The 11,774-nt window shown below is 53.4% G+C and overlaps 1 protein-coding gene across 1 annotated transcript; it reads left to right on the forward strand.

Annotated features, from left to right (window-relative positions):
- Positions 1-1,178: 1,178 nt before the first annotated feature.
- LOC122369179 lies at positions 1,179-10,942 on the forward strand. The gene is made up of 4 exons (XM_043343697.1): positions 1,179-1,220; positions 8,171-9,462; positions 9,708-9,738; positions 10,600-10,942. The coding sequence occupies exons 2-4, from the start codon at positions 8,220-8,222 to the stop codon at positions 10,940-10,942; spliced, it is 1,617 nt and encodes a 538-aa protein (XP_043199632.1). The 5' UTR covers positions 1,179-1,220; positions 8,171-8,219.
- The last annotated feature ends 832 nt before the right edge of the window (positions 10,943-11,774 follow it).

The following is an 11,774-nucleotide window of genomic DNA, read 5'->3' on the forward strand; positions in this document are numbered from 1 at the left end:
TTAATTGTAACGTAAAGCTGTTGATTTATTGACTTATGTTGTTCCAGCCACATTGGGTTAAGGGGCACTCCTGGCCGCGTACTCAGCGTGGCGTGGTGGCGAAATTTCATATAAATAACGAACACGTGACACGGGCGATGCGGTACGGGCCACCGCCGGCCACTGGCGGTTAGGCGACCGCAGCGCAGCCTACAGTCGGTATGACGGTGTGATAACTGAGGTGTCTCGATGGTATGTTTGACACGTTGTCATCGCTGACAAATTACTGAACCGCGCGGCTGTGCTATCAGGGTCCAGGTGTTTGCCATTGCATTCAGCATATTCCGTTCGCATTGGCATTGGCTAGTTTCATTATATGTAATGTGTTGGCCGCAGCGCAGCCTACCGGCGGTATATCGGTGGATAACTGTCAGAGTGACGCTGCTGGGCGTCCCCCGCGGGCTAGATGGGTGATCCGCTGCTGCTCGTGGAGATGTTATCAGCTCCTTAAGAACAAGTTCTAGTTCCCGCTGCCCGGACTCTCCACCATCCACCGCTGGACTCGAGGCTTCCGGACGTCACCGGGGATCCTGGACATGGCTCTGCAGATCGTGCGCTCGTCCGCAGATACCATGACGTCGCTTGAGAGGCTGCTCGTCATGTCCTTCGACGAGAGCACTATCGATCCCCGCGTGACGTACGACTCCACGAACGACGCGGTCTATGGCCCCAACGACAAGATACATCATACAGGTGGTGATGGTCCGCTCCTTGTGCAGTCATTGGAAGCAGCCCGTCTTCTTCGACTCCAACAACGACGTGCCAAGGACCTTTCAATAAACAATACCAAAAGTAAAATCTACCTAGAAAGTAGTTTGCAGCTGACATCAATATTCATTAATCTCTTTCAAAAACGCCCGTGCCTCACTACGTTGATGGCACACAGTTTTTATTTAGTCGTCAGGACTCGCACTCAAGCAATTGTTTTAAAAGTGTACCGTACGTGACTGTTCAAAAGCAGCAAACACATTAATCAGGTGACGCTGCTCACGGTGCCCGCCTGATAGTGCGTAAGTTCTAGTTCTATGCGTACGGGGATGCCGTTGCCGGTCGTTACCTAGCGGACGGAATGCCGTTCCCCTACGGACGGAACGCCGTTGCCCAGCGGACGCGAATAGTCCGGGGCGTCGGAAGTGGAATCGGCGTAATTTTTGTCCCTACTGCGAACGGCCTCACGCGAAATTGACCAGGCATCTTCAGCGGGCACACGCGACGGAGTTTGATGTCGCGATGGCCCTCATGAAACCGGTGCGCTCTCTCCAAAGGCGGAGAGCACTATGTGCTTTGGCAAAGTTGGGCAATTATCGTCACAACATAGCGGTCAGATCTGGGGAGAAAAGAGGGGAGCTTGTCGCGTGTAACAGGGCTCGTACACTGAAATCCGGAGATGACTATCTGGCGTGTAACGTTTGTAAGGGGTTCTTCCTCCGTGCGACCTTGTGGCGACACAAGCGTGTGTGCAACCCTACAGGAGGCGGAAGAGTCCAGGCCGCCGCCAGAGCAGCGATGCCATCGAACAGCGCGACCTCTTCAAAGCTTCGCAAAGTGCTCGACTGTATGTGCATTGATAGTGTGTCCTTGCTCTGCAAAACAGATGACACCATTCTTTTGTTCGGCGAGTATCTTTGCGCTAAGCTAGGCACCGAGAACAAGGATGTACAAAACATCAGGAACAGGATCAGGGAGCTGGGAAGGCTGTTGGAAGTGCTGAGAACGAAGGACCCAGAGGCGAAGCTGAAAGACTTCATCGAACCACGACGGTTTTCGGAACTGACCACAGCCGTTCGTGAAATGTGTGGGTTCAGCTCGGAGAGCCACAAGTATGCCACGCCTTCTTTGGCGCTGAAAATCGGACAGAGCATGAAAGTATGCGCGGAGCAGATCCTGGCTCAGCAGATCGAAAGTGGCAACGAAACGTCACCGACAAGGCAGTTCATTGAATTGTACAACCTTCAGTGGACTAAGCAAGTATCGCGACACGCTCTTGTAACTCTGCAGGAGGCGAAGTGGAACAAAGTAGAAACGATGCCTGTAGCAGCCGACATACAGCTGGTGCATCGCTACCTGGACAATGAAACGGAACTCAAAGTTGCTGAACTCACAAACGATCCCACCCCAGCAACCCACAAAGCTGTGGCAGAGCTGGTACTCGCGCGCCTTATAATGTTTAACAGAAGGAGGCAAGGCGAGGCGTCGGCGATGACGATCGACGCTTACCAAAAAGCTACCTCATCTGACGGCACAAATCACCCTGAGGTTACCAGCTCCCTGAGCAGGTTTGAACAACACTTGGCAGGAAGTCTACTCAGAGTCGTTATCCGAGGAAAGAAGGGTCGCGGAGTGCCGATGCTGCTGACACAGGAGATGCGAAGGACCGTCGACATCTTGCTCGAGCATCGGGAAGCAGCGGGCGTTGGCGCGTCGCAGTATGTGTTTGTCAACTCCATGGCGTCAGACGACAGGCCTCTCAGGGGTGCGGACTGCCTGCGGAAGTTTGCGCGACTGAGCGGGCTCAAGAATCCGGAATCACTTACATCCACCAAGCTCAGAAAACACATTGCAACGCTTTCCCAAGTCTTGAATCTCAAAGATAATGAGCTGGACTTGCTAGCCGGATTCCTAGGGCACGACGTCAGGGTACACCGAAGTGTGTACAGGATGCCTGAGGCAACAACCCAGCTGGCTCTTGTCAGTAAGCTCCTTATGGCTTCTGAACAGGGAATGGGAGCATGGAGAGGCAAGAGTCTCGGTGAGATACAGTTTGAGGATATCCCCGATGTGGAAGAGATACCAGATGCAGATGAGGACGCTCAGGCCGAAGAGACTGCTCCGCGAGCTTCTTGTTCTCAAGCAGGAAATGTCACAGAGGCGCAGGACAGTATTGGAGGAGATGCCGAAGAAGCCGAAGAAGTGAGTGAGCCGAGAATGAATGCTCCTCAAGCCGAGGCTGCACGTCCGATGAAGAGAAAGAAATGGACACCAGAGGAGGATAGGGCGATTCACAAGCACTTCGCACACTTCATCAGCCGTTTCCAAGTTCCTGGAAAAGTGGACTGTGTGAGGGCGATCGCGGCGGAGAGTGCGTTGTCCGCAAGATCGTGGACAGATGTTAAGAACTGCGTATATAACCGCATACAAAAACGAAAGAAACACGGACACTGACAGGTCACTGACGTGTGAGGTGACTTACGAGTCACCTCACGAGTCACCTCACGAGTCACCTCACGAAAGTCACCTCATGAGTCACCTCACGTGTCACCTCACGAGACGTGAGGTGACTCACGTCGCTGTTCAGCTGAGTGTGGATTGTTTTGGGAATACATATTCTCCGTCATTGTCTCTCTTCAGTGTTCTGCTGATACCATTGTATGACAGTAACGAATAGGTACATCTAGTCGTTTGACAATAAAACATGTCTCTTTGAACACCACGACGCCACGACGCTGGAGATGGCCCACGAGCCACCAGTGGAGCCAGATGTGCCGGACGCGGACGTCACCACGGCGGAGAACCTGGTGACCGCCCGCCAGCCGTATCCGGGACCCTCAGCCAGCGCCGGCGCCGCCCCTCCACCTGCAAGCCTTCCCTGTGGAGCAACCGGTGTCGCCAGTCTATCCAGGCAGGCGCTGGCGTACGTCGCTGGGTACGTGGCCGCTAAGTGCGCCACAGTGGACAGCACGCTCGGCAAGATCACGTCTGATGCCAGCGAGGTGCCCCGTGACGAGCGCTACGCCTGGATTGACACAATCAGTCGCGGCGGCCTCACGGTGCCCAGCGCGTGGTGGCTCGAACAAGTTGAGCAGCTGGAGGAACTGTTCACCACCAAGCACGGAGGAGATATCGACCGCGGCCCCGGCGTCGTCAGGCAGCTTGCCGAGGCTGCTGCACGGAAGTTCCCGCAGCTGCATCCACGCGTACTGAGGAGGTACGCTATGACTAGGACGCAGCTGTGATTCGGCGCCTCATCGGCGACCGAGAACATCTCCGAAAGGAGCAGCCTACCTGCAGCCCGGAGGCGACACGTATTTCGGCTACACGTAATCGCAGTTGATAATGCTATTTATTAATAGGAGACTTTGTAATTCACAGGTGCCGTGGCGGTGCCGGCGATCATGCTGCTGCCAAGCCGCGAGACCAGGTGGCCGCGCCGCTGCACTGGCTGTGGCGAGAGCCGGCGGCGGCGTGCCGCAAGACATAAGTGTGGCCTCTCTGCGTCCTGCAAAACTGTTGTGTGGCCTGCGTGTGTTGTTGTTGGTCTGCGTGCCGCGCCGCTGCGCTGGCTGTGGCGGGAGCCGGCGGCGGCGGCGTGCCGCAAGACGTTAGTGTGGCCTCTATGCGTCCAGCAAAACTGTTGTGTGACCTCTCAGTATGCGTGCCGCGCCGCTGCGCTGGCTGTGGCGGGCGCCGGCGGCGGCGGCGTGCCACAAGACTAAGTGTGGCCTCGCTTTTGTGCCGGTCTGGAGCACAGCACGGCGGCGTGCTGTGCTCCAGTGGCGTTTAGTGTGGCGTGGTGGCGAAATTTTTTTGGCATAGCAGGGAGTGGTGTGGCTATATTAATTGTAACGTAAAGCTGTTGATTTATTGACTTATGTTGTTCCAGCCACATTGGGTAAGGGGCACTCCTGGCCGCGTACTCCGTGTGGCGTGGTGGCGAAATTTCATATAAATAACGAACACGTGACACGGGCGATGCGTTACGGGCCACCGCCGGCCACTGGCGGTTAGGCGACCGCAGCGCAGCCTACCGCGGTATGACGGTGTGATAACTGAGGTGTCTCGATGGTATGTTTGACACGTTGTCATCGCTGACAAATTACTGAACCGCGCGGCTGTGCTATCAGGTTCCAGTAGTTTGCCATTGCATTCAGCATATTCCGTTCGCATTGGCATTGGTCATTTCACGATGGAACCGTGCAAATTATATTAGCGGGAAGTTGCGCCATCCCTAGTCACCTCCCACCTCCGCCAGCGCCAGGTCGTGCCTCATCACGGGACAGGCAGTACCACCTAGGTGCGCCGGGGAGAACTACAGGTCGCATAGTGCCACCAGATGTCGCGCACACACGACAGGCGCAGATATATGGATTTTAGAACGTGGGTGATATATTGTAACAGCGTTGATTTCTACCATGAATGTATTTTAGCAACTCACAGCGTGAGCGCAGGCACTGGAGCCACAACGGCTACCACAACTGCACGTAAGTCCGACATACGACTTATGTTGGACTCGAGGCAACGCTGCCCAAGCGGCCTTTTCCGTTAGGACGCCGAGCGACGGAGTGCGCGCAGCGATTTTTTTATTTTTACCGGTTGAAACCCGCGGAGAGTAGAGTGATAGCTATTAGCGGCGGCTACCGCCACCATGGGACGACCAAGAAGGAACACCGGTGAGCTACCAGCTATCCGGCCTGTTAGTTACGCGCGGGCCCTTCGCACGAGGCAATCATGGCGCGCCCCTCTAACCGGCGGTCTATTTGCGTCAGCAAATTAGTCTGCCAAGTTGCTTGAATACTGGCAGTTGGCACATTTGTTCTGTTACTACCCTTCGCCCCATACTAATGTGGCCGCCTGTCTCAGATACTCAGTTGGCCCTCGTATGACGGTGGATAACTGTCAGCGTGACGCTGCTGGGCGTCCTCCGCGCGCTAGATGGGTGATCCGCTGCTGCTCGAGGAGATGTTATCAGATCCTCAAGGACAAGTTCTAGTTCCCGCTGCCCGGACTCTCCACCATCCACCGCTGGACTCGAGGCTTCCGGACGTCACCGGGGATCCTGGACATGGCTCTGCAGATCGTGCGCTCGTCCGCAGATACCATGACGTCGCTTGAGAGGCTGCTCGTCATGTCCTTCGACGAGAGCACTATCGATCCCCGCGTGACGTACGACTCCACGAACGACGCGGTCTATGGCCCCAACGACAAGATACAGGTGGTGATGGTCCGCTCCTTGTGCAGTCATTGGAAGCAGCCCGTCTTCTTCGACTCCAACAACGACGTGCCAAGGACCTTTCAATAAACAATACCAAAAGTAAAATCTACCTAGAAAGTAGTTTGCTGCTGACATCAATATTCATTAATCTCTTTCAAAAACGCCCGTGCCTCACTACGTTGATGGCACACAGTTTTTATTTAGTCGTCAGGACTCGCACTCAAGCAATTGTTTTAAAAGTGTACCGTACGTGACTGTTCAAAAGCAGCAAACACATTAATCAGGTGACGCTGCTCACGGTGCCCGCCTGATAGTGCGTAAGTTCTAGTTCTATGCGTACGGGGATGCCGTTGCCGGTCGTTACCTAGCGGACGGAATGCCGTTCCCCTACGGACGGAACGCCGTTGCCCAGCGGACGCGAATAGTCCGGGGCGTCGGAAGTGGAATCGGCGTAATTTTTGTCCCTACTGCGAACTAGAGGTCTGCACCGGCCGGCTGCAGCCGCGGCTGGCTGCAGCCCCACGGCTGTGGGCCGGGGCGGCTGCAAATATCTCCAAGAACACGGCTACGGCTGTGGCCACGGCTGTGAGATTTCAAGCTCAATCTTAAGTACTCAAATATAAAATTTTAAATCCTTAATCTTACATTCTGATAAGCAGCCTAGCCTGTAAAAATCATGCAAAGGATGCCCAGCAATATTGAAAGTGGTGAAGCCTTTGAAAACCTGTAATGGTTTTACCATTTGCTGTAGAAGAGTTTGCACTCTGGTACAGAATACTAATTATAGGCACCAATTGTTCCTTCATCATCAATAGCTTGACAGTTTCAGAAAATGCAACATGTTGCTGTCACATCCCCCTCAAATCAATCTCAATCTTACCTGGTCATTAGGAGAGCACCTTACAGCTATTGAAGATGAGCGTTCAATAATTCTTTCAGGTAATAGAAAAAGAAATCACGCCTAGGTAAAGGCAGGTAAAGGCTTCATAAAATATTATCTAAAATAACTCTTAGATGTACTTCTGGATTTTCGGCAAGTCCAATTACATAATATAAAACTGGCGCTTTATGTTCTAACTGGCGTGTGAGTGACCGCTAACAGAAAATGCTGATCAACGAAGCCAATGGAATTAGATTATAAGTGAGTATGAACCTTATTTACGGTTAATTCACATGATGGTGGAAACCCTGAACACGTAATTCACATGACGGTGAAAACCCTGAACACAATATTTCTTACGCGAGCTGTTGATTTTACTAATATAATGACGTCTTCCTCTAAAAATGTAAAAATTTGATAATTGATATTTGTTTGAGAGCAAATTTTTAACTGTATAGCATTATTATTGATTAATTATGATTTCTATGGCTGTTTATGGTGACACAAAACAATTTATTGCCACTTCTTTGCTTTTTACGTCATTTGACTCAAGTAAAATTTTTGATTGAAAGAGCAATCGCACGTCCTTGGGGATTTGAGCGAAGATCATTATTTGGAAAAATCAAAATAGATGAATGTTTTTCTTTCTTGGATGCTCACTAGTGTTTTGATGCCTTGCATATCAAATTAGTTGGAGACTTGCTCAGAAGGTTGCTTCAAGCCTGGCATATCACACCCCAGAAAATATGCAGGGTAAGAAAGAAGCAAGAGTTTTGACTAGACAATCACTGTTTGTCCATCAACTTCAGTTTCATTTTCCATACCTAACATTGATAATGAAAAGCATCAGGGTCTGTTGTTCTGTCCCACAACCATGCTTCAGGATTTGGCATTAGATGTCTATTCTACACTGCTAGTGCTTCTATTCTGGTTCGTTGTTTATGTTTTCTGTTGATGTAGGTACCTACCTTACCTAACCTACCCATCTTTCTTAACCCCTTGCAAGGGCTTGTGTAGGCATGCGATGCGCATCAGGCTTCAGGCCTTCGGCCTAAAGCCAGATACACAACCACTTAGCCTATGATGCTTCATGAGCTTGAGAATCTATAGCCCATTGCAATGTGCTTTTGGCTATATGTTTCAACTAAAAACAACTTATTATATACTATTTGGTTGCATTTCATCACGGCCGGCTGACGGCTGGCTGCCCACAGTTTGCCACGGCTGTGGGCGGCTGTGGCTGTGGAGCCACGGCTGCGGGGCGGCTAGGCTGTGGAAAATTGCAGCCGTGCAGAACTCTACTGCGAACGGCCTCACGCGAAATTGACCAGGCATCTTCAGCGGGCACACGCGACGGAGTTTGATGTCGCGATGGCCCTCATGAAACCGGTGCGCTCTCTCCAAAGGCGGAGAGCACTATGTGCTTTGGCAAAGTTGGGCAATTATCGTCACAACATAGCGGTCAGATCTGGGGAGAAAAGAGGGGAGCTTGTCGCGTGTAACAGGGCTCGTACACTGAAATCCGGAGATGACTATCTGGCGTGTAACGTTTGTAAGGGGTTCTTCCTCCGTGCGACCTTGTGGCGACACAAGCGTGTGTGCAACCCTACAGGAGGCGGAAGAGTCCAGGCCGCCGCCAGAGCAGCGATGCCATCGAACAGCGCGACCTCTTCAAAGCTTCGCAAAGTGCTCGACTGTATGTGCATTGATAGTGTGTCCTTGCTCTGCAAAACAGATGACACCATTCTTTTGTTCGGCGAGTATCTTTGCGCTAAGCTAGGCACCGAGAACAAGGATGTACAAAACATCAGGAACAGGATCAGGGAGCTGGGAAGGCTGTTGGAAGTGCTGAGAACGAAGGACCCAGCGGCGAAGCTGAAAGACTTCATCGAACCACGACGGTTTTCGGAACTGACCACAGCCGTTCGTGAAATGTGTGGGTTCAGCTCGGAGAGCCACAAGTATGCCACGCCTTCTTTGGCGCTGAAAATCGGACAGAGCATGAAAGTATGCGCGGAGCAGATCCTGGCTCAGCAGATCGAAAGTGGCAACGAAACGTCACCGACAAGGCAGTTCATTGAATTGTACAACCTTCAGTGGACTAAGCAAGTATCGCGACACGCTCTTGTAACTCTGCAGGAGGCGAAGTGGAACAAAGTAGAAACGATGCCTGTAGCAGCCGACATACAGCTGGTGCATCGCTACCTGGACAATGAAACGGAACTCAAAGTTGCTGAACTCACAAACGATCCCACCCCAGCAACCCACAAAGCTGTGGCAGAGCTGGTACTCGCGCGCCTTATAATGTTTAACAGAAGGAGGCAAGGCGAGGCGTCGGCGATGACGATCGACGCTTACCAAAAAGCTACCTCATCTGACGGCACAAATCACCCTGAGGTTACCAGCTCCCTGAGCAGCTTTGAACAGCACTTGGCAGGAAGTCTACTCAGAGTCGTTATCCGAGGAAAGAAGGGTCGCGGAGTGCCGATGCTGCTGACACAGGAGATGCGAAGGACCGTCGACATCTTGCTCGAGCATCGGGAAGCAGCGGGCGTTGGCGCGTCGCAGTATGTGTTTGTCAACTCCATGGCGTCAGACGACAGGCCTCTCAGGGGTGGGGACTGCCTGCGGAAGTTTGCGCGACTGAGCGGGCTCAAGAATCCGGAATCACTTACATCCACCAAGCTCAGAAAACACATTGCAACGCTTTCCCAAGTCTTGAATCTCAAAGATAATGAGCTGGACTTGCTAGCCGGATTCCTAGGGCACGACGTCAGGGTACACCGAAGTGTGTACAGGATGCCTGAGGCAACAACCCAGCTGGCTCTTGTCAGTAAGCTCCTTATGGCTTCTGAACAGGGAATGGGAGCATGGAGAGGCAAGAGTCTCGGTGAGATACAGTTTGAGGATATCCCCGATGTGGAAGAGATACCAGATGCAGATGAGGACGCTCAGGCCGAAGAGACTGCTCCGCGAGCTTCTTGTTCTCAAGCAGGAAATGTCACAGAGGCGCAGGACAGTATTGGAGGAGATGCCGAAGAAGCCGAAGAAGTGAGTGAGCCGAGAATGAATGCTCCTCAAGCCGAGGCTGCACGTCCGATGAAGAGAAAGAAATGGACACCAGAGGAGGATAGGGCGATTCACAAGCACTTCGCACACTTCATCAGCCGTTTCCAAGTTCCTGGAAAAGTGGACTGTGTGAGGGCGATCGCGGCGGAGAGTGCGTTGTCCGCAAGATCGTGGACAGATGTTAAGAACTGCGTATATAACCGCATACAAAAACGAAAGAAACACGGACACTGACAGGTCACTGACGTGTGAGGTGACTTACGAGTCACCTCACGAGTCACCTCACGAGTCACCTCACGAAAGTCACCTCATGAGTCACCTCACGTGTCACCTCACGAGACGTGAGGTGACTCACGTCGCTGTTCAGCTGAGTGTGGATTGTTTTGGGAATACATATTCTCCGTCATTGTCTCTCTTCAGTGTTCTGCTGATACCATTGTATGACAGTAACGAATAGGTACATCTAGTCGTTTGACAATAAAACATGTCTCTTTGAACACCACGACGCCACGACGCTGGAGATGGCCCACGAGCCACCAGTGGAGCCAGATGTGCCGGACGCGGACGTCACCACGGCGGAGAACCTGGTGACCGCCCGCCAGCCGTATCCGGGACCCTCAGCCAGCGCCGGCGCCGCCCCTCCACCTGCAAGCCTTCCCTGTGGAGCAACCGGTGTCGCCAGTCTATCCAGGCAGGCGCTGGCGTACGTCGCTGGGTACGTGGCCGCTAAGTGCGCCACAGTGGACAGCACGCTCGGCAAGATCACGTCTGATGCCAGCGAGGTGCCCCGTGACGAGCGCTACGCCTGGATTGACACAATCAGTCGCGGCGGCCTCACGGTGCCCAGCGCGTGGTGGCTCGAACAAGTTGAGCAGCTGGAGGAACTGTTCACCACCAAGCACGGAGGAGATATCGACCGCGGCCCCGGCGTCGTCAGGCAGCTTGCCGAGGCTGCTGCACGGAAGTTCCCGCAGCTGCATCCACGCGTACTGAGGAGGTACGCTATGACTAGGACGCAGCTGTGATTCGGCGCCTCATCGGCGACCGAGAACATCTCCGAAAGGAGCAGCCTACCTGCAGCCCGGAGGCGACACGTATTTCGGCTACACGTAATCGCAGTTGATAATGCTATTTATTAATAGGAGACTTTGTAATTCACAGGTGCCGTGGCGGTGCCGGCGATCATGCTGCTGCCAAGCCGCGAGACCAGGTGGCCGCGCCGCTGCACTGGCTGTGGCGAGAGCCGGCGGCGGCGTGCCGCAAGACATAAGTGTGGCCTCTCTGCGTCCTGCAAAACTGTTGTGTGGCCTGCGTGTGTTGTTGTTGGTCTGCGTGCCGCGCCGCTGCGCTGGCTGTGGCGGGAGCCGGCGGCGGCGGCGTGCCGCAAGACGTTAGTGTGGCCTCTATGCGTCCAGCAAAACTGTTGTGTGACCTCTCAGTATGCGTGCCGCGCCGCTGCGCTGGCTGTGGCGGGCGCCGGCGGCGGCGGCGTGCCACAAGACTAAGTGTGGCCTCGCTTTTGTGCCGGTCTGGAGCACAGCACGGCGGCGTGCTGTGCTCCAGTGGCGTTTAGTGTGGCGTGGTGGCGAAATTTTTTTGGCATAGCAGGGAGTGGTGTGGCTATATTAATTGTAACGTAAAGCTGTTGATTTATTGACTTATGTTGTTCCAGCCACATTGGGTAAGGGGCACTCCTGGCCGCGTACTCCGTGTGGCGTGGTGGCGAAATTTCATATAAATAACGAACACGTGACACGGGCGATGCGTTACGGGCCACCGCCGGCCACTGGCGGTTAGGCGACCGCAGCGCAGCCTACCGCGGTATGACGGTGTGATAACTGAGGTGTCTCGATGGTA

Source organism: Amphibalanus amphitrite, unplaced genomic scaffold (assembly GCF_019059575.1).
Source record: "Amphibalanus amphitrite isolate SeventyFive unplaced genomic scaffold, NRLGWU_Aamphi_draft 001013F_arrow, whole genome shotgun sequence".
Taxonomy (NCBI): Eukaryota; Metazoa; Arthropoda; class Thecostraca; order Balanomorpha; family Balanidae; genus Amphibalanus; species Amphibalanus amphitrite.

Coding starts and splice junctions, on each gene's coding strand:
- LOC122369179 (XM_043343697.1), top strand. CDS start 8,220: ATGGCCCTCATGAAACCGGTGCGCTCTCTCCAAAGGCGGAGAGCACTA. Junction 9,463..9,707: donor AGACGACAGGCCTCTCAGGG/GTGGGGACTGCC, acceptor GCTTCTGAACAG/GGAATGGGAGCATGGAGAGG. Junction 9,739..10,599: donor ATGGAGAGGCAAGAGTCTCG/GTGAGATACAGT, acceptor CGGTGTCGCCAG/TCTATCCAGGCAGGCGCTGG.